Genomic DNA, 27,579 nt, shown 5'->3' with positions numbered 1-27,579 from the left:
AGGGGCCAGAGGTCCAGAATGTGTCTGAGGGATCCATTCTTTCTGAGTGTCAGGAAGTAAAGAGAGTACCCGGGTTCTATAATCCTCTTGAGAAGGAGCAGTTGATCTCCTCTCTGAGTAGCTTTTGGTGTTCCGGTGAGAGTCTGTTTGCAAGGTGGAATGGTGGGAGGTGTGGAAGTGAGCTCCAGGCAATAAACATATTGGATAATATCCAAAACCCACCGGTCTCAGGTGACTGTTTGCCATTTAGGAAAGAAGCCTTGTAGATGCTTCCTCCCCCCCACCTCCCGAAGCCGGTGTTGTGCAGTCAGGTGGGAGAGAGGCAAGCCAGAGTTTGGCGGTGGCTGTAGCTCCTACTGGTGAGCCACCTTTACCGGTGTCTCTAAAGCTGTTGACCCTGTTGAACCCTCTAAAATAACCCCTGGCAGAGGAATGTTGGCCCTGGGTGCGCTGGTAGGAAGTGTAAGCTTCAGGCATTTACTGTAAAGTGTGCCGAGAAAGGAGCTCGGGAAGCAGGTGTCTGAAGTGCAACCATTGCTTTAGCTGCCCCTTTTAATCTTTTCTAACATTTGGTCCATTAGTGTACCAAACAGATGCTGGCCATTAAAAGGCATCTTCAACAGGTTCTGCTGAACTTCTACCTTAAAGCCGGAGATAAAGAGCCAGACTTAATTGCATAGAACAACATTGGAATTTCCCCCGTAGCAGAGGTGTCTGCTGCATCTAGGGCACAGTGAATTGAGGTGTTCTATATCTGCTTGTCCTCAGAGACTATTTCTGTCCCCTTAATCTGGGCTCCTCTGGGAGGTATCGGAGGAGCTCCTTCATCTCACCCCAGTGGGTATGATCATATCTTGCAAAAAGGCCGATACAATTCGCTATAAGGAATTGTCTGGTAGATTATGCAGCCACCCTTTTTCCACCCGTATTTATGCATTTACTTTCCTTCTCTGGTGGCAAGGCATCCCCACTGGCCTGGGAGTTGGCTCTCTTATGAGCAATGGTGACCACCTCAGAGTTGGGCTAGAGCTAAACAGAAATGGGGTCAGTAGGGGAGGATCTATACTCTTTATTCATCCTAGGTTTGGCTCAAACAGGGTCTTTAGAGATGTTGGGAGTGTGGCGTATCATGCCCTTGATCATGGGGAGGTACTGAGTAGAGCGGCGAGTGGAGAAGAGAGTTTTAAAAAAAAGGTAGTCATTAGGGAGCTGGGTTCCCCCCACCCTTCCTTGTGTTATAGATGCAACTTCGACTCAAGTGCACTCGGTTCCTGCTAACAAGGTTCCCAGTGCCAGCGTTCCTTCCCTAAAACAAGACACTTGGTCACTTGATCCCCAATTGACCAGGCCCTTCAGCCCCCTATAAGTCCCTAGTAATGGTACCCCTGGTACCTGGGGAATGGGTACTGAGAAGGGGCCCCCAGAGCTGCAGCGCAACTTGTGCCACTCTAAGGGACCCAGCACCAACCTTAAGCAGACTGCCATTTAGGCGGTGTGACAAGGTGCTCCCAAAATTGAAAACATGACATGGCACACAGTCTGTGTGCAATGTCCCCTAAACAATGCATGCAATATTTCCAAGTCACCCCTGTAGCAGACCTTACAGCCCTAAGGCAGGGCGCATTATATTACAGGTGAGGGCATATCAGCCTCAGCAGATAGGTCCCTGCTATGTCTGTCAATTCTCAGACACAGTAAGTGTCCAGGGAAGCCATTTTCAGTGATGGATTTATTAAAAAATATATATAGGGCACTTCAGAGGTGCCCACTGAAAACCTACAAGCTACTAGTGTGCTGACCACCCCCTCTCCCTTCCCTCCCCCACAAGGTGAGAGCAAGGGCTCTGGAGGGCCTGAGACAAAGGACTGCTCTGGGCAGAGGTGTGACGACCTCTCCAAGGCATGATGGAAATTCCAGGGCATGGAGCTTCAAAGGCCCTGCCACCTTTGTAATGGGACCCAGGTCTCTCCAGAAGGTGGCGATGGCCAACCCCCCCTGTTCTGACCCCACTTTTGGCAGCAGCACAGGCAGGAAAATTAGTACCCACCTCATGCCAGTCCCACCCCTAAGGTGGACGAACTGAAGTGGACACTGCTTTTTAAATTTCTCCATCTTGTTTGGAAGGAATTAGGCCACTAGGGTTAGGGTTATTCCCACTTCCCAGCAGAAGTGGTCATAAGAAGGGTGTAGTCATCCTGAAGATGGTCAGCCCATTGGCTACCGCCTGGTACTCCATGTAACCCCCGTAAATTGAGTTTTTAGGTGGCACCCCTGAACCCTAGAAGTCAGATCCTGACTACCTACGAAGGACAAAGAAGGGTAGCACCCACAGATGAAGAGGAAGAAGAAGCAGCTGACCCGGTACCAACCCTTCTGGCCCTTCTGCTGACCTCAACGGACTCTGCACAAAAAGATTCATCCGCGAGCTGCAGCTTCAAGAACCTCAGGAAGCCGGTCTGCCTCCTAAAAAGACTCAGACTCCTGTGAGCTGCAGACCTGCTAAGCAACAAAGTAACCAACAAGGATTCTGCCGCCTGGAGACCAGACACCTGAAGTGACCTCTGCACTCGATGAACTTGACCCGGTGTGAAGCCCAGAAACCGTGCCAGCAGGGCTCTCCAGCTGTCCTGAGTCTGAGTCCACCTCAGTGTCACTCCTTATGCACTCATTCAAGTTGCCTGCACGCAGGCCCCCTCTCCCACAGCCTGGTGGTGAGAGATAACCAGACACCTACAGCTCCCCCTTTGTTGACCACCTGCTGGACTCCCAGACAACACCTGCATCCTCAACACAAAGGACCCCCTGACCCCACGTGTACTCCCGGACGGTGAAATTAGACGCCAAAAGGACACCCCTGCATCCATTGGCCCTGGAGACTAGTTACCGGACTACGAAGTTCTTGGGTTTGAAACATATATAAAAAGAAGAATTTTTCTAAATTGGTCTCGGATTATTCTTTGAGTGTGTGTCTAATTGATTGCTTCTGTGAATACAACAAATGCTTTGCACTACTCTGATAAGCCTACCTGCTCGCCCACATTACCTCAAATAGAGCATTAGTCCTATCTACTTTCTGACTCTGCAATACCAATTGGGTATCCATTGGACTCTATGCACATTATAGATCATTTTAGTGCATTATATAGAGAGCCAGCTTCCTACAGTCCTTCTCTAGGGGCTCTGTATGAAGATCCACTTTATGAAATAAGGCAGACCTAATCATTGAGTTCTTGATAAGACGTGAAATTGTCCGGAGGGGAGGGACGTAGGGTAAAGGTCAGGGTCTGTTTCACAGGAGTCCCATGTCTAATGTGCTGTCTGTGCCCTCTCCCACGTCCACCCATGTCAGAGACTGGAGACATCTGAGGTAGAATGTCAAAGGGGTCACTGGTGGAGCAGGCGGGGAGGGCAAAGGCTGCAGAGCAGGGTGAGGTAATGGTTGTGTATGTGGTAAGGGAATATGTGCACAAGTTTTTACACTGTGTGTTTTTGACAGTGGCAAAAATATCAAGCCAGGGCTTTCCTGCTGTTGGAAGATGCCCAGTGCCATATCTAGGGATGCAACTGCCAGCCGTGAACAGTCAGCTGTTGCCAGCTTAGCTTGTCCACCCTAGTGTATAAAAATCCCACCAGGTGATTAACATTTAGGGAAATGCCCTGACAACTCAGCCAACTTTAGCAGCATAGCGTTTCAGGACGCCGGATGAAGAACCCCACTCCACACTGCATGTTTTAGTACCACAAAGCAGTGATGATGTTGGCAAGAAGCTGCATTCGTTTTTCATTCATGGATGGCAGGAAGGCCAGCTGGATAGCTTGCAGCACCAACAGATTTATGTGGAGCCAAGTTTCTTCTGGAGACCAGAGTCCTATGATCTCCATCTCCCCTAGATGACCTCCTGAGCTCAGCAGGGACACATCTCTCATCACCATGAGCTCTGGGTGGGAAGTGATAGGGTTCTGCCACTGGTCAGGTTGCAGTCGAGCAGCCACCATGACCCACAGCCACCATGACCCTATGGAGTCTCCTCTGAAACCATGATCACATTAGACTGGTTTTCTTGTTGCTACGGCCACTGAAACTGCAGAACCCACATATGCCACCTGGTATTGTTGACTAGCAAGATGCAGTGGGCCAATAAACAAAGAAGTGTCAGAGTAACTCTCAATGCGACCCAGGCTTGAACACTGATCAAAGCACAAATGCCTTGGTCTTGTTGGCATGCAGTGAAGGCCCAAAACAGCACCACATCCAGAATGACTCTGAGAAAAAGGAGCCTTTGCGAAAGAGTCAGGTGTGACTTCAGACATGTTGATTGTTTACCCTAATAATAAACCTACCCCCACTTCCAAGGTCAGCACCTTCAATATGTATCCTTTGGCAAGGAAGGCCTGTTCTTCTTGGAGCAAGATGAGGTGCTCCTCTGAAAGCTGCTCTGATGGGGACGAAAAGTGTGGTGAGTCAGAGAGAAACAGAAGGGCATTTCCTGCTGGAAGATCTGGAGGACCCATCTGTCAATTGTGATGACTGCCACCCTAGGAAAAAAATTCTGAACCTGCTTCTCACAGCGTGGTTGCAAGCCACTAAGGGCAAACTAAAGTGGTTTTAAGGTTGATGCTGCAGAAGCAGGGGTCTGAGCAAGGCATTGCCACTGGTGACCTGCACAATGTCTCCTTGATTTCGGTTATGGATGGACCTGGATGGCTGTTGCAGCGGTGGCAGGGGCGGACGTCGTCTAAAGGCTCTGCAGTAATCTCTGAAGGAGCTATACCGAAGGGATGCTAACAAACAGGGATTGAAGGACTCAAAGACTACACAAGGACCACACCATTGCTCTGCTATCCTTAAACCGCTCAACGGCAGAGTCAGACTTCTCACCAAGTAGGCGGGACCCATCAAAAGGCCATTAGGGATGCTTGCAAATGTCCAAAAAAGCCAGTGGATCATATCCACATGTTGGATAAGCACCACATGAATGCCCATCATTCGCCCCAAGCAATCCGTAGTATCAAGACCAGGCTTACTTACATACATGGAGATATCCAGACCTTTTTGAATGGTTTGAGGCAAAGAGGCTCAAAACTCCTCCAGGCCCACCAGGAAGATTTTGCTCGTCATCTCCCAGAGGGCATGGGAATAAAAGTCTAACAGACAAACTACACTGACTGACCACAATGCCTAGCTAGCCTAAGAGAATGTTTGCTTTCAGAATGTGTCAATTTTTCACTCCTTGTCTAGGGGGCAGCTGTGGGAAACAAATTAGTATTTATGTTGATGGCAGAGGCTTCTATCGTCAAATTCTCAGGAGTATGATGCTGGGTGGGAAAACCAAGGTCACCAGGTGCTTAACTGTGGCATCTGGAACTCGCCTGTTCACTGATGGGTAAAAGCAAGCCTTTGTCCAAGTGCCCAGAAGGATGACCATTAGGTTTCATTAAACTGAATTAATGGCTCAGATGAGCCTGGCCTAGGGTGGAAAACTCAGTAATGATGTCTTAACTTCAGCAAAAGACAGATGTAGGTCTAGGACATTAGCCATATGTATAATTACATTAGTAAATGAAGCACTCTCCTCTGTTGAGGCTGCCGCAGGGGGGAGGGTGGAATCAAACCAGTATAAGTGGAAGAATCAAGGCAACTGGCCTCCTACAAATCAATGTATACACTGCTATCATAATCGTCCCAACCACTGAAGGCAAACTCAGGTCACAGTTCAAGCCAAAAAGATAACTGAGCCTCTGAGGAACACATTGTGGTAGAAGTGTGTTGTCCAAGTCAGAATGTATAGGACCCGTATGCACTGGAATGGAGCCTTGTTTTGATAGGTGTGAAGACTGATCTAGCTCTGGGTCGGACAGCAGGGACTCTACTTTCAGTGCAGGTCCTGGATCTGGAGTGGAAATAGTCACCAGAGTTGGTGTTGAACTCAAGTCAGTTTTGAGAGGCTTAGGTGGTGCAGAGGGCAGACTCGTTGGCAGTAACCCAGCCAGAAGGCACACCAGAGGAACATGGAAGAGTGCCAAGAATGTGCAGCATGGTCTCCTTAAAGGGCCTGACCTGCTGCAGCGTCACTGATGGCCCAGGAAATTCGGTGGCGCAGCATAACCAGTTGTGGAATTGGATCCTTGAGCGGGGGGATGGCAGCAACATCCATTGGCTCCTTGAAACCCTTCAGACTTCTCTTCAAACAGAGCATTGAGAATGGTGTTGAGCCCTGCTTCAAGTTCTTATGTTGCTGCTTCGATTTTTGACATCGACATACTTAGTGGGCGGCTTTGATTGCAAAGAAGACCTGAAGAGAGGGAGCAGGTTTGCATTCTTAACTTGGAGGGGGAGTCAGAGTTGTGCACGGTCCACAACTTCCTTGGGTGCTCAACGGGGTTCATCTTCACTTCACTGTCCTGGATCACCTTTAGGGTGCATGATGGCACATTCTGCACATATGTTGGAGTTGTGCCCTGAGCCCAAGTACCAAAGTCCTTGTGCATGTTTGATACTGACATCTGTTTGACAGTCACAGCACAGTTTGAGCCATGGAGTGCTCCATGAGACCACATTTCACTTGCACACTGGAAAAAAGTATTTTGAAAGGATTCGTCAACTGATGAAAAAGGGAGCAGTACTCTACGTCTGATGTTCACAGGTGTGGAATGAAAGGAACAGACACTGGAACGTACAGGTGGGGCCTATATGTGGCTCTGTTTCATCACGATTGGCCGGAACGTAGCCAATGCCGAGCCACACACCACCACCTAGCACTGTGCGGGAGCACTCCTGTGAAAAGTTCCAGATCCACTGTGGTGCCTGGGGAATATTCTAAATGTGAGAAATGTGCCATTAGAAGCATCCTTCAGGAAGTCTTTTTCCAAAGTCTATTCTTTGGATTATCATTTGATTACACTATATCCACTATTATATTGCTAGTTTAGTAGATCAAAGAGGTACTGTTGAGGATTTTCATGGTTTGTTCTAGAATGTTCCTCTAGAGCTATTTCTTTTCACTGCGGTGTCCTGCGCATGCTGACATTTACTTATAGTGGAAAATATCCACTGTTTGTGCTAGGATGTTCTTCTATGGCTATTGTTCTATTTACACTGTAACAAGATTGCTGGCATGGTTGCCCGACTCATTATGTTTAGCAGTAAAGGATAAATTTATCTCCAATATACATGCATTCTTTCAGGTGATAGGGAAGAATTTGTTTTCTATTAGCGAGAAAGTTATATTATACATGGCAAGAGTTGTACTGTCAATTTAGGTTGGTTGCAATACCTTCTGCTTGATGGCCAATCTAGGCCTTCACTGTTCGTTCCAACCTTTGTAAAATTTGGGGTGGGCATGGGAGTAGGATGGGGTTCTAAGGCAGGGCCTATCTTCTTGATATATATGATTATTTGTATATTATTTTGCTATATGTCGTTGTACTTTCTCTTTTCCACTCTTCGTCAGTCTTTGAGCAGGTTAACTCTGCACTGTGTCACCTGTACTCATCTGGGTTCCTCAGGACAAATATCTATCCAGTGATTGCCACACCGGGAAAGATTATTGCAACTACTTTGTCTCCTGAAGAGTTTCAAAAAGGGCGACTCAGGTCTTTATGCCCTAAATATTTATGCCCCAGTGTCAGATTGAGAGTTTTTTGTTGCATCCAAAAATCTGACCTATTTCCTGAGGAAATACTTATTATAAGGGAGGGGAATTTAATCTACCATGCAACGGTATCCTGGACAGAATCTCAACATGTCAATTTAGGCTACACAGATCCCATAAACAATTAATTTGCTGTAGGTCACACGATCTTAAAGAAATGCGGGAGTATTATGACCCAGCAGAGAAAGACTTCACCTACTACCTGTGTCCATACCATTTATTCTCCAAGACAAACTATATTTATGTAGAAGGAAACCATACTTAGAATTCCTCTACCCTTAATATTGAACCTATGCTATCCTCAGACCAGTCGTGTATCTGGAAATTTTGCAGCATGGCCTCTGTGAAGGATGCCACCGGCTGCAGTTTAGGGACCCTGCTGTTCAGGAAGGAGCGAGATCAAGCATGTCCCAGGTGGCTCTGGAAGGAGGGGCCTTGGGATGGGTAGGGGAGAGACTCAGAAAAAGCAAACTTCTGGAGAGCGATCCTGAGGTGCTGGGTGTCACAGGACCTTTGGAGATGCTGCCAACAGTTCCAGATGGGAATATAGAATATGCAACAACATGATTGCCGAGACCCAGTCAGGACTGATTGCATGTTGCTCATCAGCCAGTGTGGGGCTGCATCTACTGAATTCCTGACAAATAAGTTACTTCTATCCGATAATACTCTTTTTGGTGGATGTTCTACCTAATTGCAGATTATTCACCTTGTGAAGTTCCCCAGGCATCAGACTGGATCTGTAAACTCAAAAAGCAGTGCTTAAAATGTCATAAAAAAGTAAAAAGCACTGGGAAAGTACTAACCCAAGCAAGCAGAAATAAAAAAAAACAATTAAAGCAAACAAAATCAAAAATGTCAGTGACCATGTTACCACTATCCACAAAAAAAAAATTAATCCAAGCTTCATGGGTGCCTCCTAAATCGAAGGGACTCAGGAGATAACATGAAGTCTTTTAGGTGGTTAATGCCTGAAAGAGTATGATAGCAACATTTAATTTGTTAAATTAGTGTGCTGGATTGGTAGCTACCTATGTGCAAGACATTTTCTGATAGGATGATCATTTTATTACTGGAAAGAGAGGAGGGACCAAAGTGTGATCACAAACTGTAAAAATAGATGTTGGTAAAACAGTAGTGTTTTGCAGCACTGAATAATTAGTAATCATACATTGTCTGGACATCAATAGAAACATGCCTACCTGGATTTTGCATTCTGCTTCAACTAATTGCAGCTTTGTTTGGGCCAATTCAAGCTCCATTTCACGCAGCTGATTTTTCAGAGCCTCCTTTTCCTCATCTGCGTCCTCATCAGAACCCTCTGAGGCAGAAATCACAATCTTCACATGTCCCTCTTTGCTGAAAAATTCACTGCACCGTTCACAGCCATCAACCTTTTGCTAAAACCAAGAACGTTGGTTACAAGAGATTTCAATTTTTAGTTTTATAGTTTAGTGTTCACCCTCATTCAAAGGAGCACTGTCATAATGGTGAACTAATAAAAATCATATTTTATCACTCAAACAAAATCAAAGGAATCATGAAATAATTTATAAAAAAGCATGTTCTTGAGGCTTACACAGCAACCCAAACAAAAAAACATCCAAAGCATATCTTGCTTATGTACTTTAGAATGGCCCATTGCCAAGTTTCAGTCTGGTGCAGATTCCCAGTCACAGTAGTGGAAAACTGCTCTGAGGATCTAGGGGTATTGTAGGCATTTTTTTTTTTTTTTTTTTAAAGTCCGGTGCTTAACTATTTAAGATTCAAGACCCTGCTTAAGCGATATATGGCTCAAAAAGGCTGACTTGAACAGAAAATGTTACTTACCCAGTAGACATCTGTTCATGGCATGTAGTGCTGTAGATTCACATGCTTTGCATTATCCTGCTATCTAGTGTTGGGTCGACATCTCACAAGAAGCCTTCTGATGATCCAGTGAGAGGCACAGGTTACACACCCAATGGTGATCGGTCTGAGGGTACTTCGAGTGACACCGACAGAATCAAAACTGTGTCCGTTCCATCAAGATTACATTCTTTTTGGCACCATGAGTACATATAGGCCTGAAGGCCGACTTGGTCCGCCCCAAAGGGCGTGCAGTCGAAAAAACTGGCCCCTACGAGTTTGAAAAATCTTTGTGTGAAGAGAAACCGTAGAATATATAGAAGACCGAGAGAACGTCTCGGACTGGAGCAGGTCGAAGATGGAGCGAAAGATTAAATGTTCAAACCAGATGGAGGAGAGAAAATCTAACAAAGGACTCAATGTCCATGAGCAGTATCACCGAAAGGGAGGAGTCATTTGATCCTGTGACTCGAAAAAGAACTTATTCAAAGAAAAACAACTTGGAAAGCTCTGGACCCAGCACTAGATGGCAGGATAATGCAAAGCATGTGTATCTACAGTCACATGCCATCAAACACACATTCTAGTCAAGTGCTCACTCCTAAAGCAAATCTTGATATTCAGTAATACATAGTTGACTTTGCTACTGAAGACAACCATTTTCAAAAGCCAATAGGATGTGAAGGCCTTCAAAAGGTATGTGAAAGAACAATTTTAAAATTTAAGTGATTTACAGTAAAAAGCTGAAGAAACCCTGGGTCAGATTCAAGACAATAAAAAAAAAAAACATTCTCAAAATAGTATTTCTCTTATTGCAAACATTAACTTAAAATAAGCAAAATTGTTTCACATAATTTGACAAAATACATTATAGAGGCAATAAAATGAAAATGTCACTTACCCAGTGTACATCTGTTCGTGGCATCAGTCGCAGTAGATTCGCATGTTTTGCAATAGCTCGCCATCTGGTGTTGGGCCGGAGTGTTACAAGTTGTTTTTCTTCGAAGAAGTCTTTCGAGTCACGGGACCGAGTGACTCCTCCTTTTGTCTCCATTGCGCATGGGCGTCGACTCCATCTTCGATTGTTTTCCCCGCAGAGGGTGAGGTAGGAGTTGAATTGTAGTAATAGTGCCCATGCAATGGAGTGACTAAGTATGCACCTATTTAAGGTTGAGATGATACATATATAAATAATTGAAGGTAACTTCCAAACTGCTACAGGCTCCCGGGGAGGCGGGTGGGCACATGCGAATCTACTGCGACTGATGCCACGAACAGATGTACACTGGGTAAGTGACATTTTCAGTTCGATGGCATCTGTCGCTGTAGATACGCATGTTTTGCATAGACTAGTAAGCAGTTATCTCCCCAAAAGCGGTGGATCAGCCTGTAGGAGTGGAAGTAGTCTGAAATAATGTTCTTAATACGGCTTGACCTACTGTGGCTTGTTGTGCGGATAACACGTCTACACAGTAGTGCTTGGTGAATGTGTGAGGCGTAGACCATGTGGCTGCCTTACATATTTCTTGCATTGGGATGTTTCCTAGAAAGGCCATGGTAGCACCCTTCTTTCTGGTTGAGTGTGCCCTTGGTGTAATGGGCAGCTGTCGTTTAGCTTTAAGGTAGCAGATTTGGATGCATTTAACTATCCATCTGGCTATACCTTGTTTTGATATTGGGTTTCCTGCATGAGGTTTTTGAAATGCAATAAATAGTTGTTTAGTCTTTCTGATGTTTTTTGTTCTGTCAATGTAATACATCAATGCTCTTTTAACATCTAATGTATGTAGTGCCCTTTCAGCTACGGTATCTGGCTGTGGAAAGAACACTGGAAGTTCCACTGTTTGATTTAGATGGAACGGTGAAATAACCTTTGGCAAAAATTTAGGATTGGTCCTTAGGACGACCTTATTCTTGTGTAGTTGTATAAAAGGTTCCTGTATTGTAAACGCCTGAATCTCGCTTACTCTTCTTAGGGAAGTAATGGCGATGAGAAATGCCACCTTCCAGGTTAGGAACTGTATGTCGCAGGAATGCATGGGTTCAAAAGGTGGACCCATAAGTCTAGTTAGGACAACATTTAGGTTCCATGAAGGAACAGGTGGTGTTCTTGGTGGTATAATTCTCCTAAGGCCCTCCATGAATGCTTTAATGACTGGTATCTTATATAGGGAAGTTGAATAGGTAGTCTGCAGGTATGCAGATATTGCTGCAAGGTGTATTTTAATGGAAGAGAAAGCCAGGTTAGATTTTTGTAAGTGAAGCAAGTAACCCACTACATGTTCTGGAGTTGTGTGTAATGGTTGTATTTGATTAATATGGCAGTAGCAAACAAACCTCTTCCATTTACTTGCATAGCAGTGCCTGGTGGATGGCCTTCTGGCTTGTTTTATGACTTCCATACATTCTTGGGTAAGTTGTAAGTGCCCGAATTCTAGGATTTCAGGAGCCAGATTGCTAGATTCAGCGATGCTGGATCTGGGTGTCTGATCTTTTGGTTGTGCTGTGTCAACAGATCTGGCCTGTTGGGCAATTTGATGCAGGGTACTACTGATAGGTCTAGCAGCGTTGTGTACCAGGGTTGCCTTGCCCAAGTTGGTGCTATCAATATGAGTTTGAGTTTGTTTTGACTGAGTTTGTTTACCAGGTAAGGAAGGAGAGGGAGAGGAGGAAAAGCGTAAGCAAATATCCCTGACCAGTTCATCCATAGGGCATTGCCTTGGGACTGTTTGTGTGGGTATCTGGATGCGAAGTTTTGGCATTTTGCGTTCCCCCTTGTCGCAAACAAGTCTATCTGAGGTGTTCCCCAGAGTTTGAAATAAGTGTTCAGAATTTGGGGGTGAATTTCCCATTCGTGGACCTGTTGGTGATCTCGAGAGAGATTGTCTGCGAGTTGATTTTGGATCCCTGGTATAAATTGTGCTATTAGGCGAATTTGGTTGTGAATTGCCAAACGCCAAATCTTTTGTGCTAGCAGGCTTAACTGCGTGGAGTGCGTCCCCCCTTGCTTGTTTAGATAATACATTGTTGTCATGTTGTCTGTTTTGACGAGGATGTATTTGTGAACTATTATTGGTTGGAAAGCTTTTAGTGCTTGAAAAACTGCTAGAAGTTCTAGGTGATTTATATGCAGTTTTGTTTGATGTATGTTCCATTGTCCTTGTATGCTGTGTTGATCGAGGTGTGCTCCCCACCCTGTCATGGAAGCATCTGTTGTTATTACGTATTGTGGCACTGGGTCTTGGAAAGGCCGCCCTTTGTTTAAATTTATGTTGTTCCACCACAGAAGCGAGAGGTAAGTTTGGCGGTCTATTAACACCAGATCTAGAAGGTGACCCTGTGCTTGCGACCATTGTGATGCTAGGCACTGTTGTAAGGGCCTCATGTGCAGTCTTGCGTTTGGGACAATGGCTATGCATGAAGACATCATGCCTAGGAGTTGTAGTACCATCTTTGCGTGTATCCTTTGTGTTGGATACATGCGTTGTATGATGGTGTTGAAATTTCGAATTCTTTGTGGACTTGGAGTGGCTACTCCTTTTGATGTGTCTATTATGGCTCCCAGGTATTGTTGTACCTTGCGCGGCAGAATTTTGGATTTTGTGAAATTGACGGTGAACCCTAGTTTGAAGAGGGTTTGTATGATATGATTTGTGTGATTTGAGCACTGTATTAACGAATGGGCCTTGATTAGCCAGTCGTCTAGATATGGGAACACATGTATTTGCTGCCTTCTTATGTGTGCAGCGACTACCGCTAGACATTTGGTAAAGACTCTTGGTGCGGTTGTTAATCCGAAAGGCAGTACCTTGAATTGGTAATGTATTCCCTTGAATACAAACCTTAGGTATTTCCTGTGCGATGGGTGTATTGGTATATGGAAATAAGCATCCTTGAGGTCTAGAGTTGCCATGTAGTCGTGTAGTTTTAGCAATGGCAATACTTCTTGTAGTGTGACCATGTGAAAGTGGTCTGATTTGATGAAAGTGTTCCCTACTCTGAGGTCTAGGATTGGTCTCAGCGTTTTGTCCTTCTTTGGTATCAGAAAGTACAGTGAGTAAACTCCTGTGTTTATTTGTGTGTTTGGCACTAATTCGATTGCATTCTTTTGCAATAGTGCCTGCACTTCTATCTCCAGGAGATTGGAATGGTGTGTTGTCAAATTTTGTGCTTTTGGTGGTATGTTTGGAGGGAATTGTAGAAATTCTATGCAATAACCATGTTGGATAATTGCTAGAACCCAAGTGTCTGTAGTGATTTCCTCCCATGCTTTGTAATAATGACTTGTTCTTCCCCCCACTGGTGTTGTGTGGAGGGGGTGAGTGACATGTGAGTCACTGTTTAGTAGTAGGGGTTTTGGGGCTCTGAAATCTTCCTCTATTTCTAGGGAATTGCCCTCCTCTATATTGTCCCCTAAAACCTCCTCTATACTGTCCCTGGTAACTGGACGGTGTTGCTTGTGAGGTGCTGGCTTGTGTGCTCTGACCCCGAAATCCCCCTCGAAAGGGTGTTTTACGGAATGTGTTGTAATTCCCTCTGCTCTGCGGGGAGTAGAGTGCGCCCATGGCTTTGGCAGTGTCCGTATCTTTTTTGAGTTTCTCAATCGCTGTGTCCACTTCTGGACCGAACAGTTCTTTTTCATTAAAAGGCATATTGAGAACTGCTTGTTGAATCTCTGGTTTAAATCCAGACGTTCGGAGCCATGCATGGCTTCTGATAGTTACAGATGTATTAATTGTCCGTGCAGCTGTATCTGCAGCGTCCATGGAGGAGCGGATCTGGTTGTTGGAAATGGTCTGTCCCTCCTCAACCACTTGTTTTGCCCTATTTTGTAAGTCCTTGGGCAGATGTTCAATGAGATGTTGCATCTCGTCCCAGTGGGCTCTGTCATAGCGCGCAAGTAGTGCCTGGGAGTTCGCGATGCGCCACTGGTTTGCAGCTTGTGCTGCGACTCTTTTACCAGCTGCATCGAACTTGCGGCTTTCTTTATCTGGGGGTGGTGCATCACCAGATGTGTGAGAGTTGGCCCTTTTACTAGCTGCTCCTACAACGACAGAGTCTGGCGGCAGCTGTGTAGTGATGAAAACCGGGTCTGTAGGAGGCGCCTTATACTTTTTTTCCACCCTTGGTGTGATTGCCCTACTTTTGACCGGCTCCTTAAAGATTTCTTTCGCGTGCCGGAGCATACCAGGGAGCATAGGCAGGCTTTGGTATGAGCTGTGGGTGGAGGAGAGTGTGTTGAATAAAAAATCATCCTCGACCTGTTCTGAGTGGAGGCTTACGTTGTGAAATTGTGCTGCTCTAGCCACCACTTGAGAATACGCGGTGCTGTCTTCTGGTGGAGATGGCTTCGTAGGGTATGCCTCCGGACTGTTATCTGACACTGGGGCGTCGTATAGGTCCCATGCGTCTTGATCTTGGTCACCCTGGCTTATGGTGGTGTGAGCTGGGGAGTGTGATGGAGTTCGTGCTGGTGAGACGTTAATCACGGGCGGAGGAGAAGGTGGTGGGGTAACTCTTTTCACCACTTTTGGTTGTGGTGTCTGTTCAGTTTGGAACTCCAACCTTCTCTTTCTTCTAATGGGGGGAAGGGTGCTTATTTTTCCTGTCCCCTGCTGTATGAAGATACGCTTTTGCGTATGGTCCACATCAGTTGATTGTAGCTCTTCCTCAAACCTATGCTTTTGCATTTGGGAGGTTAGCGAGTGCTCTTCTGTATAAGAGCCTGAAGCTGGGTCGCTTGCAGTTTGTTTCGGCACCGAAACCCTGTCTGCGTGTTTTTTCGGCTCCGAGGTGACTTTTTTCTTTTTCGGGGCCGAAACCTCTCGGCGTCGATCTTCTTCGGTGCCGCTGTCTCGGCGTCGAGCCGTGTCCACACCGGCATCTCGGTGTCGAGGCTTGTCTCCAGCACTTTCTCGGTCCCGAGAAGGCTGCGTGCCGGTGTCTCGACCGGAGTCGGACGATCTCGGCACTGTTTGGGCCTTTTTCGGTGCCGACGGTCGGTCACCGAATTTATGGGTGGAGCCATGGCCTGATGGCAGTGGCGTCCCCTGGGCCTTGTAAATTTTCCTCTGTGTGGTTTTCGACGTCTTACTCACGGTTTGTGTATCGTCGAATCCTTCGGAGTCCGATTCTTGGATCGAGAAGGTACCTTCCTCTTCCTGCTCCTCGAACTCTCGGTGGGCTGTCGGCGCGGACGCCATCTGAAGTCTTCTGGCTCGACGGTCTCGGAGTGTCTTTCGGGACCGGAACGCACCACAGGCCTCACAGGTGTCTTCACTGTGCTCAGGTGACAGGCACAGGTTACAGACCAAGTGTTGGTCTGTATAGGGGTATTTATTGTGGCATTTGGGGCAGAAACGGAACGGGGTCCGTTCCATCGGCGTTCTTCAGCACGCGGTCGGGCCGACCAGGCCCCGACGGGGGATCGAAAAACTACCCTGAAGGGCACCGGAGCTCTTCGATCTTTGATGTGGTGTTGAATCTAAGTACGCCGATCCCGAACGCAACAATACCGACGAAAATCTTCCGAAATTAGCTAATTTTCCGTTCCGAAACTCGGAGCGACAGGAACACGTCCAAACCCGATGGCGGAAAAAAAACAATCGAAGATGGAGTCGACGCCCATGCGCAATGGAGACAAAAGGAGGAGTCACTCGGTCCCGTGACTCGAAAGACTTCTTCGAAGAAAAACAACTTGTAACACTCCGGCCCAACACCAGATGGCGAGCTATTGCAAAACATGCGTATCTACAGCGACAGATGCCATCGAACACAGTGTTTAAGTTGTAAAAGAATAAAATCCAAGGTCCTTGTAGGTAGGCCACTGTAGCTTGCACCACCCACTGCCCCTGCATGCGCTGCCAATACCAGTACCAACACAACAGACTAACACGTTAGAAATTGGGTCTCTAGTTGGTAGAGGTATGCACCCTGTTCAAATAGGGACCACAATCCTAGTCAGGGTGAGTCAGATACACAACCTATATTAACCTGTTCTCACCCACTAGTGGCCTGGCACAGACCAGTCAGGCTTAATGTACAAGTCACTTACCTTCCGTAACACAATATCTGGTAGAGACATATTCTAGCTGCAGAATCCTTGCCTTAGAATTTCCCCCAGAAGTCAGACGGGATCCGAAGATTTTTCTTTGAGTAATGCCTTTGCGCATCGGTAGGTGGCGTCAGTCGTCTTCACAGGAGTCATTGGCGTTGTAGATGCCACCCCAGCGCAGTGACGTCAGTTTCTTTTAACAACTAAGAACACGGAGATTGGTGCGCCAGAGCTAAGGACCTGAAGGGGGAATCCCTGTCCCTAGAAATCAGTTCATAAGCAGGGAGGATGGGTGGGTTGGTAAGGAATCTGCAACTAGAACACGTCTCTACCAGATATTTTGTTACCAAAGGTAAGTAACTTGTACATCTGATAGAGACTTCTAGTTGCAGGTTCCTTACCTTAGAATAGATACGCAAGCAATGCCATCCTCGGAGGTGGGCTGCGAACCAAGATTATATTAGAAAGTCCTGCAGGACCGAACGACCAAAGTAGCCATCCCGACGAACCTGACAGGAACTCCGTGTGCTAAGGCAGTGGATGCAGCAGTCGCTCAGGTTGAATGAGCGCGCAAGCCCTCAGGGGGTTGCTTCTTGGCCAAAGCGTAGCACATCTTGATGCAAAGAAGTACCCATCGAGAGATGGTACGTTTTTGCACCGCCTTCCCGTTCTTCGCACCCACATACCCAACAGAGTTGATCGTCCACCCGGAAATCTTTAGTACGATTAAGAAAGAACGACAACACTTATTTTGGGTCCAGACGGTGGAGTCTCTCCTCCTCATGGGAAGGATGTCAGGGTGCGTAAAAAGTAAGCAAGGTGATCGACTGGCCTACATGAAAAGGTGTAGCCACCTTGGGAAAGAAGGAAGTCTTAGTGCGCAACAACACTTTGTCAGGGTGCAAAGACAAGAATGGAGGTTTGGACGAAAGGGCCTGAAGCTCACTCACCCTGCGAGCAGAAGTGATGGCAACAAGAAAGACAGTCTTGAAAGTGAGGAGCCGTAAAGGGCAATTGTGCATCAGCTCAAGGGGAGTACACATTAAGTAAGGACAAGATTGAGGTCTCACTGAGGCATGATAAATGGAGTGGGAGGAAATAAATGGATGAGACCTTTTAGGAATATATTAAAAACAGGAGATTTAAAGAGTGAGGGCTGATCAGGTAACCCAAGAAAGGCCGAAAAGGCAGATAAACACCCTTTAAGGGTGCCCAAAGCAGAGCCCTGCTGGGCCAAAGAAAGAATGAACAGAAGAACATCAGATAGAGGGGCAGAAAGGGGAACAACAGATTTGTTGGCACATCATGCCACAAATTTATTCTAACAACAGCGTCTACCATTTTGGTGGAGGTACGCCTGGCTGCCAAATATAACATCACAGACTTCGGGTGGAAGATCAAAAGTCGTCAACTGTCGCTGCTCAATCTCCACGCATGAAGGTGGAGAGTGGACAGGTTCGGGTGGAGAACCATCCCCTGCTGCTGCGTTAGAAAATCCACCAGAAGAGGCAGTCTGAGTGGAGGATCGATGGCAATACTGAATAGCCCTGGATACCATACTCTCCGTTCCCAGTCCGGAGCCACCCAGGTGACTTAGGCCCGGTCGTTCCTGATCTTCTTGAGAACTCTGGGCAGAAGCTGTATAAGCGGAAAGGAGGCTGGAGTTCCACTCAAGACTAAAAGCGTCTCAGAGCGAGTGGCGCCTTGGAAACTCCAATGTGCAAAACAGCTGACATTGTGCGTTCTCTGCGGAGATGAACAGATCTAACCAAGGCTCTCACCACTGTAGAAATAGACCTTGCGCCACCTTCGGATGGAGATGCCATTCGTGATCGGCTGTGCATCAACGGCTGAGTTCGTCCGCTCTGGCGTTGAGAGAACCCACCAGATGTTGAACCACCAAGGTAATGTCCTGATGTTCCAGCCATGTCCAGAGCCGTAGTGCCTCCTGACAGAGTTCAGGACCCTACTCTGCCCTATTTGCTGCAGTACCACATAGCAGTAGTATTGTCCGTGAACACCTGCACTACTTTCCGAGGGAAGAAATGCTTTCAACGCTAGCTTGATTGCCTGGAGCTCCAGAAGATTAATATGGAGCCCAGACTTCACCGGAGACCAGAGGCCTCTGATCTCCGCCTCTCCCATGTGGTCGCCCAAACCCAGAAGTGACGCATCTGTCACTATAGATAGATCTGGCTGGGGAAGGAAGAGGGGATCTGCCGTGGATCCAATGCGGAATCGAAAGCCACCACTGCAGGTCTTTTGCCGTCTCTGCCGAGATCTTGACCATGTCAGAGAGATTCCTCTGGTGCTGCACCCACTGGAACTTCAAGTCCCACTGCAGAGCCCGCATAGGTCATCTGGCATGGGTCACTATCAGGATGCAGAAGGCCATGAGGCCCAGCAGCCTCAGAGTCAGTCTCTCCGAAACCCAAGACAGAGGCTGAAAGACCGAACCATAGCCCAAGTATCTTGGACTCTCTTTTCAGGAGGATAAGCCCAAAACTTCACTGTCTCCAGAACAGCTCCGATGAAAGGGAGAGTCTGAGAGGAAGTCAGGTGTGACTTCGACACATTGATAGTGAACCCCAGCGTTTGCAGGAGGCTCGCAGTAGTCCGAAGGTGGGAGATGACTTTCTGGGGCAAGTCCACCTTCAACAGCCAGTCGAGGTAGGGAAAGACTGAGACCCCTAACCTGTAGAGATGAGCTGCAACCACCGTCATCACTTTCGTGAACACCCGAGGGGCACTGGTAAGGCCAAAGGGAAGCATGGTAAACTGATAGTGCTTGTGGTCTACCACGAATCGTTGGTAACGTCTGTGGGCAGGCAGGATGGGAATGTGGAAATAAGCGTCCTGCAAGTCCAACGCTACCATCCAGTCTCCTGGGTCTAAGGTAGACAGAACCTGAGCCAGGGTGAGCATTCTGAATTTCTCCTTCTTGAGGAAGTAGTTGAAGTCCCAAAGGTCTAGAATAGGATGTAAGCCCTTGTCCTTTTACGGCACCAGAAAGTAGCGGGAATAACCACCACAACCTACTTCTGGCACAGGGACCTTTTCTGTAGCTCCCTTAGCCAAGAGAGCTGCGACTTCCTGGCGGAGAAGTGCCAAATGACCCTCCAGAAGTTGGCTGAGTGACGGAGGCATGGCCGGTGGGGCAGATTCGAAAGGGAGGGAATAGCCCTTTCGAACTATCTGCAAAATCCACCTGTTCGTAGTGATGGATTCCCAATGGGGCAGGTGATGGCGAATCTTGCTGCCAACTGGATCTGAGTGAGGGGATGGACAAAACCCCCCTGGTCTGCCCCCCCGAGGACGCAAGTACCTACCTGCTGGCAGACTGGAACCCGGAGCACCCCTGTTCCCCATAGGCACCTATGTGTTTTGGGCACCTCTTTGATCTCTGCACCTGACCGGCCCAGAGCTGCTGGTGTGGTAACTTTGGGGTTGTCTTGAACCCCCAACGGAGGGCTGCCTATGCCCCAAACTTGAGATGTGTAAGTGTTTTACTTACCTTCAAAGCAAACCTTTACTTACCTCCCCCGGAACTGTTGATTTTTGCACTGTGTCCACTTTGAAAATAGCTTATTGCCATTTTTACCAAGACTGTACATGATATTGTTTTCATTCAAAGTTCCTAAAGTATCTAAGTGAAGTACCTTACATTTAAAGTATTAAATGTAAATCTTGAACCTGTGGTTCTTAAAATAAACTAAGAAAATATATTTTTCAATATAAAAACCTTATTGGCCTGGAGTAAGAGTGTGTATTCCTCATTTATTGCCTGTGTGTGTACAACAAATGCTTAACACTACCCTCTGATAAGCCTACTGCTCGACCACACTACCACAAAATAGAGCATTAGAATTATCTACTTTTGCCACTATCTTACCTCTAAGGGGAACCCTTGGACTCTGTGCACACTATTCCTTACTTTAAAATAGTATATACAGAGCCAACTTCCTACAACATGCAAAAGAAAAAGGTATTTAAGTCTGATTGAGGTAGTACTAGGAGAGTAAATCGAAGTTCTGCAGAAAAAGGGTATTTTTAATCTATAATTTGGTCTCTGCTAGTTACTTTGTACAGTGAAAGATTTTGTGGTAAATACAGCAGATTTTTGAGGCCCCATACTAAACTGGTACTGGGGTGGAGGGGGTTGCGCTACCACTTTGTTTTGTATTATACACACACACAAATAAATATATACATACACACACACACTTATCTCTATCTAAATACAGACATACATATACAAACACACACACACACACTTTACACACACATTTTGTGTATGTGCCTTTGTTAAGGATTGTCTTCTCTCCTAGCCCAGGGATCAGGTTTTTTTTTTTGTTTGTTTCTTTTACGGTGGAAATAAAAAGCAAAGGAGTTGACAGAACGTCCCCTCCTTTTCCATTCCAAAAATAACGAATGAAAAGGCGGAGTCTGTTGGAGAACTTTAGTTTAAAGTTAATTTCATCTCCAAAGCTGCTTCTCTCCTCCCTTCAACCCAAGCTCTCCCACCTCCTCCTGACTGCTCTCTTGATGAACAAGTTACTTACCTTCAGTAACAATATATCTGGTAGAGACATTCTAGTTGATTCTTCACCTCAGAATTTCCCAAGGTGTCAAGACTGGATCCGGAGATTTTTCTTTGAGCTGTACCCCTGCGTGGTGTTGTCGCCGTGATGATGACGCTGTCATATTTAGGCGTCACCCCGGCGCGCTGACAGTTCTTTTCTTTCTGTGAGCCACTGGCAAAGGGGGGAGATCGCTGCACTTGGATATTGGAGTTATGGGCAAAAAAAAAAAAAAAAGGAAGCTACCAGGGTCTCGGAAAATGGTGCTTCTCTTTTGCAAGTTTTTTTTTGGGGGTAATGATGGACGTTGGGGCTCCCGGCATATACTATTCTTTCATTCATGCCATTATGTAGTGGCCTCTGGGTAAACGTTAAAAATGGAAAGCCTCGCTCAAGTCTGGCTGCAGAAACATTTTTTTCCTATTGAACAAATAAACATCTTGACATTAAACTTCTCTGAAATGACTGGAGATCGGCTTCGTTGCTGTCAAATGTGCATGGTGATGAATTAAGAGGGTTAATGAAAAGGTAGGGAAAGCAGTGTTTTCTTGGCCACATATTTATATAGAACCGAAGGAATTTACAGAACACATGTTACAACAACGTTGCCAGGTGATACTAGCCCGAACCTGCAATTCAGCAGACGGCAGTTGCCTGCAGTCTTTATGCCTCCGCACCTCCCATTTTGAAATGGTTTCCAAGCGCACTGAAGAAATGTGGACAAAAACGTTTACAGTTGGACTCTGCATTAATAATTAAACAAGCTTATAACTTTTCTGCACTCTGATTTATTTGCGTTCACTGATTTTTCTTTTTGAGTTCTCAGAGTGAGTAGCATTGGTAATCCGTCTGACTGAGTGGTGGGTTGGGGGTGGTGTTGGGGGAGGGTGGTAGGGGATGTTGGTTTAAGAAGCAGGCACCTGATTAAGGCCAACAGTTTTTTTCCACTTCTCCAGAGAGCTCCCTTGCGGCATGCATAGAAGTGGCACAAGATTTAAAGAGTTGGTCAGCCTGACAGTGGCTGGTGACCATGAACATAAACTGTCAGTGCCACTGTGAAGTTCCTCACTCCGCTCGAGGCATGTCCTGCTTACATTTTGGAAACAAGCATACCAATTAAAACACGATGTGGGCAGCATACTAAAACAAGCATTTGCAATGCAATGGGTCTCACGTTTGCTCGAGTTAGAGCTATTAGTGTTGTTAGTTCCTAACTGGACTTTTCTTGCCACTTAAATTGAAAATGAAAACTAGAACAGTTGACGTAGGCAAGCAGATTCAAAGCGCCACTACCGCCATGAGCAAGAGCGCAAAGGAGAGAGACAAAAAGAACAATAAGTTGTCTCACAGTCAAAAGTTTCATCAATCATGCAATTAACCATGTAACCGGGTGAGTCTACAAGGCGGTAACAAAACCGGCCCAAGGAGGGACAAACAAAGCATTTACCAATTGTAACAAAGGATTTCTGAAAGGCAAGCCCACACACGAGTGAAAGGGATGGGTATGCGTTTGGCATGGTTAAAAGCCCACAATACTTCCACAGGTCAAAGTGCTTGCACACTCGACATAAAAAACAGTAAGTGGCAGCAATAACATGTCTGCAGAGGGAGGCTCAGAATAGAACTATGATAAGTATGTACCTGCACACAGGCGAGGGCACATTAAAATAGCGTGCCTTCACTTTAGCCAGCTGTACCTGCTTGTGTGTGGGGTTCTATTAGCACAAGACAGCGTTTCTTCTTGATCCCAACGCTAATTAACGAAGTGACATTGCGCCATTGAAGGCAGAATCCAAACAGCAACTTCATGACAAAGGAAACAACCATGGGACAACGGGAGGCGGGTATGACGGAGGCAAGCAAACAATGAGAAAAGCAGGGTCGGGGAGGAGGGGTTTTGGACAGTAATGGGAGGTCAGAGGGAGCAAGGAGCAATGCGTGGGAGGTGCTGGGGAAGACTTGGGCAATAAACAACAGGAAGACCGAACACATGCTGTTGTATGGAGTGTGGGACTGAAATTAAAAAAGAAGTACCTCAGAAGTGTGGGCGGCGAGCGGAAGGACACTGGTGGCCAGCCACTGATTGCCAACCCGAAAGAGTACTCCGTGGAGTCTCCAAAGAACGGCCGACGGAGAAGAGAGGAACTACATCCTGATGACGTGAGGATGCCTTCAAACCAATTAGAAGCAAGAAAAAGAGTGACCAGAAAAGCATACCAATGGTAAGTAATGGGAAGGCTGTGGGCGGGCTGAAGCATGTGAGGGGGCAGTAAGGATAAGTTACTTACTTGTAAATCCTAGTTCTCTTCCAAGGGTATCCTCATCAAAGTCATAAACATTGAATATTCCCGTCCTTGTGCGGGGACCCCGGAGCATATATAAAATACACACATATAAAGTATGAAATATGCACGAAAAATATATATATAACATTTTTAGTAGACAAATTTTCATACTAAACTCATATATACATGTGTAAAAGAGCAATGCAGACTATAATTATAAACAGGCTAAAATGCTTAATTTCTATGGAGTTTTTTTTTTTTTTTTTTTTTAAATAGTCCTTTTCAAAATTACAATAAGAGAAAATAATATTTACCAAAGCACCATAACTGGGCCTAGGGAAATAAGCAGTAGTAACATCAGAGAAAAAAGAAGAAAAAACTACATTGAAAAACAATGGAGCATTCTTAGCCAATATGCTGCATGCAGGTTAACACAGGATAACCATAAAAGTTCTGGCACCGTGCCTTTAAGACCCTGAGCACCTCCAGTATCCCACCATGCCTCAGGGGTGAAGGAGAGGTGACAGTTGGTTCACAGTTAGGTCAGTACTTTTTTACGGTGACAAGCTGTGCAGCAGATTCAAAAGATAGTCTGTCCTGCACTTCTAGGAGACGTGCGTCCGGGGAGGAGGGTGGGTTGTTTATGACTTTGATGAGGATACCCCTGGAAGAGAACTAGGATTTACAGGTAAGTAACTTATCCTTCTCTTCCAGGGGATCCTCATCAATAGTCAAACATTGAATAGATTAGCAAGCCCATCCCTTGACTCAGCGGACTGTCCAATAGAAGTGCAGGAACAGACATGTATCATGCAAACAAATTTCTCAGAGAAGCTTGCTCTTGCATCTGAGTCCAAACAGTAATGCCTAGTAAATGTACGTACAGACTTCCATGTAGCAGCTTTACAAATTTCAGAGATTGGAACATTATTAAGGAGGGCAGCAGTAGCTAGCAAGTAGTTGCTTGTTAGCCAATTGATATGCATTAACAATACAAGAAACTATCCATCTAGATATGGTGCGTTTTGATGCCGCCTCTCCTGTTCTCAAATGACCATAATTTACAAACAAGTGGTTGGAATGTCTAATTAGTTTGGTCTTATCCAGGTAAAATTTTAGCACTCTTCTCAAATCTAGGGAGTGCAAGGCTTTCTCCGCCGGAGTCTCCGGATTGGGGAAAAAAGTTGGTAGAGAAATAGTCTGATTGATGTGAAATTCTGACACCACCTTCGGTAGGAATGATGGGTGAGTTCGCAGAACTACTCTATTCTCGTGGAAGACTGTGTACGGTTCTTTGGAGGACAAAGCCTGAATCTCACTGACCCTCCTTGCGGAAGTAATGGCTACCAAAAATGCCGTCTTCCACGTAAGGTGTTGCAAAGAGGCTTTGTGTATAGGTTCGAAAGGAGGGCCCATAAGTTTTGATAGCACTATGTTCAGCTCCCATGGAGGGGAGGGTTTCCGAATGGGTGGAAAAACTTTTTTCAAACCTTCTAAGAAATCCTTGACTACTGGTCTTGTAAAAAAGGATTCCTGAGAAGGTGACTTACGATAGGCTGTAGTGGCCGATAAATGTACCTTAATAGATGATACCTGCAGACCCGACTTTGCCAGATGGAGTAGGTAAGACAGTATGACCTCCTCCTGAGCCAGTATAGGATTCTGACCTTGCTGACGACACCATATGTAGAACCTCTTCCACTTGAAGGCATAAGAACGCCGCGTGGAAGGTCGTCTGGACTCCTTCAAGATGTTCATGCACTCCTGCGAGAGCCCTAGGTGCCAATACTGCAGGAATTCAGGAGCCATGCCGTCAAGCTCAGAGAGGGTAGGTTGGGGTGAAGTATCCTGCCCCCCAGCCTGCAAAGGAGATCCGGTCTGCACGGCAACCTCCTGTGAGGTTGTTCCGACAGGTTGAGGAGATCTGTGTACCAGAATTGACGAGGCCATTGCGGAGCTATGAGAATCATTCTGGTGCTGGATCTGTAAAGTTTGTTGATCACCGCAGGTATGAGGGGGATCGGTGGAAAAGCGTAGAGAAATATCCCTGACCAGTCGATCAATAGGGCATTCCCTCGAGATCCCGGACGGTAGAACCTGGACGCAAAGTCTGGGCATTTCCTGTTTACCTTGTCTGCGAAGAGATCCAATTGAGGCCGACCCCATTGAGCGAAGATGTCTTCGACGACTTCGTCGTGCAGGACCCAATCGTGGGAAGCCTCGAAGTGTCTGCTCAGGAAGTCTGCCTCCACATTTTGTTGACCTGGTAAGTGAACCGCTGTAGGTGACATTCCTCTCGCTAGGAGCCAATGCCAGATTGTCTGAGACTCCCGAGATAGGGGCAGGGATCTTGTTTCCCCTTGTCTGTTCAAATAATACATTGTGGTCGTATTGTCCGTCTGCACTATGAGAGATTTCCCCTGAATCGATGGAGCGAAAGACTTGAGAGCCAGATGGACTGCTCTGAGCTCCAGCAGGTTGATGTGGTACTCTCTTTCGTTGTCGGACCACAGGCCCTGAGTCTGAAGGGAACCTAGATGAGCTCCCCATCCCTGAAGAGACGCATCCGTTACCAGCTTGTCGGACGGGATTACCTGGTGAAACGGAGCCCCTACTGACAGGTGGGGTCTGTGCATCCACCATTGCAATGACTGATGTGCTACTATCGGAAGTCGCACTCTGTCCTCCCAGCGGCCTGTGCTCTGGTTCCAGTTGTTCTCCAGCGCCTCTTGGTGAGGCCTCATATGTAGCCTGGCATTCGGGACAATGAAAAGGCACGAGGCCATGGAGCCCAGTAGAGATGTCACCTGACGGGCCGTAGGTGCGTTGGACTTCAGCAGGTCTTGACACTTTCTCTTTATTGATAATAGTCGTTCCTCCGAAGGATACACTGTTTCGAGCTCTGTATCCAGTATTGCTCCCAGGTAGTGGAGATTTTGCGTTGGAATCAAGGTGGACTTTTGGTAATTGACTTGTAGACCTAGAGACCTGAAAACACTGAGCACAATGTCCCGATGGCTTCTCGCCTGTTCCGGAGAGGAGGCCTTCAGTAGCCAGTCGTCTAGGTATGGGTAAATTAAGATTTTTTGCTTTCTTAGATGTGCCGCTACCACTGCTACGCATTTTGAGAAAATGCGAGGGGCAGATTTCAGGCCGAATGGTAGCACCTTGAACTGATAGTGCTGTGAGGCTATCCGGAAGCGTAGGAATTTCCGATGCTTGGGAATGATCGGGATGTGAAAATACGCATCCTGCAGGTCGATGGAGCACATCCAGTCTCCCCGATGTAGCTGAGGGAAAATCTGGTGAAGAGCCAGCATCCTGAACTTTTGCTTTTTTATGAACTTGTTCAGTAGTCGTAAGTCCAGAATCGGTTTGAAAACTCCCTCTCGACCTTTTTTCGCTACCAGAAAATAACGGGAGTAGACCCCCTTCCCTCTGTGCGCGACTGGAACTTTCTCTATTGCTTTTTTCCGTAAAAGGGCGTGAGCCTCTTTGCGCAATAGGCTCCTGTGAGACGGATTGCATTTGGTTGGTGGCAAGTGAGGAGGAGGTTGTCGGCAAAGAAGAGAGTACCCATTCTCGACAATGTTGAGCACCCATTTGTCTTTTGTTATATCACGCTACTTGTGAATGAACTCTGTGATACTTCCCCCCACCGGAGTGGTGCACGGTGTTAAGCGAAGTGAGTCCTCATTGTTTTGCTGGAGTTTTGGGTGTGGACTGCTGTGGTCTACTTGACCCTCGGTCCCTCGTGGCCTTACGAGATTGAAAAAGTGGGCGTCCTTGCCTCTGCTGTGGCCTCTGGGACCAATGAGGGGTTTAAACCCTCTGCTGAAAAGGGCGCCTGTCGTAAGGCCTATATCTTCGCCTGAAGTCCTTTTTTCTCTCCAGGCCTACTGCTCTCATGGTATCCACTTCCGTCTTCATGCGCGCCATCTCCTCGTCTGTGTGGGTACCAAACTGAGTTCCCGTTGAACGGAAGATTTAGGATACGCTGTTGCGCTTCCTGCTTCAATCCTGTCAGTCTCAACCAGGAAAACCTTCTTGCACAAACCCCATGTGCGTACCCATGTGCAGCTAAGTCTGCCCCATCTGCTGCTGTGCTGATGACCCGATTGGAGACCAGACATCCCTCTTGAAGGATCTCCTGGAAATCC

The 27,579-nt window shown here is 46.6% G+C and overlaps 1 protein-coding gene across 3 annotated transcripts in view; it reads right to left on the bottom strand.

Moving 5' to 3' along the window:
• RABGAP1 (RAB GTPase activating protein 1) overlaps nucleotides 1-27,579 on the bottom strand; it is an 885,283-nt gene that overhangs the window by 34,571 nt on the left and 823,133 nt on the right. For all 3 annotated transcript variants that reach the window (XM_069241548.1, XM_069241547.1, XM_069241549.1), the window contains one exon: nucleotides 8,855-9,052. In XM_069241548.1, coding sequence (XP_069097649.1) covers nucleotides 8,855-9,052 — 198 coding nt within the window. The remainder of the gene's footprint in view (nucleotides 1-8,854; nucleotides 9,053-27,579) is intronic.

The sequence above is a fragment of the Pleurodeles waltl genome, chromosome 6 (genome assembly GCF_031143425.1).
Source record: "Pleurodeles waltl isolate 20211129_DDA chromosome 6, aPleWal1.hap1.20221129, whole genome shotgun sequence".
Taxonomy (NCBI): domain Eukaryota; kingdom Metazoa; phylum Chordata; class Amphibia; order Caudata; family Salamandridae; genus Pleurodeles; species Pleurodeles waltl.
Note: the sequence above shows the minus strand (reverse complement) of the source record. Positions and strands in the feature narration are given on the sequence as shown.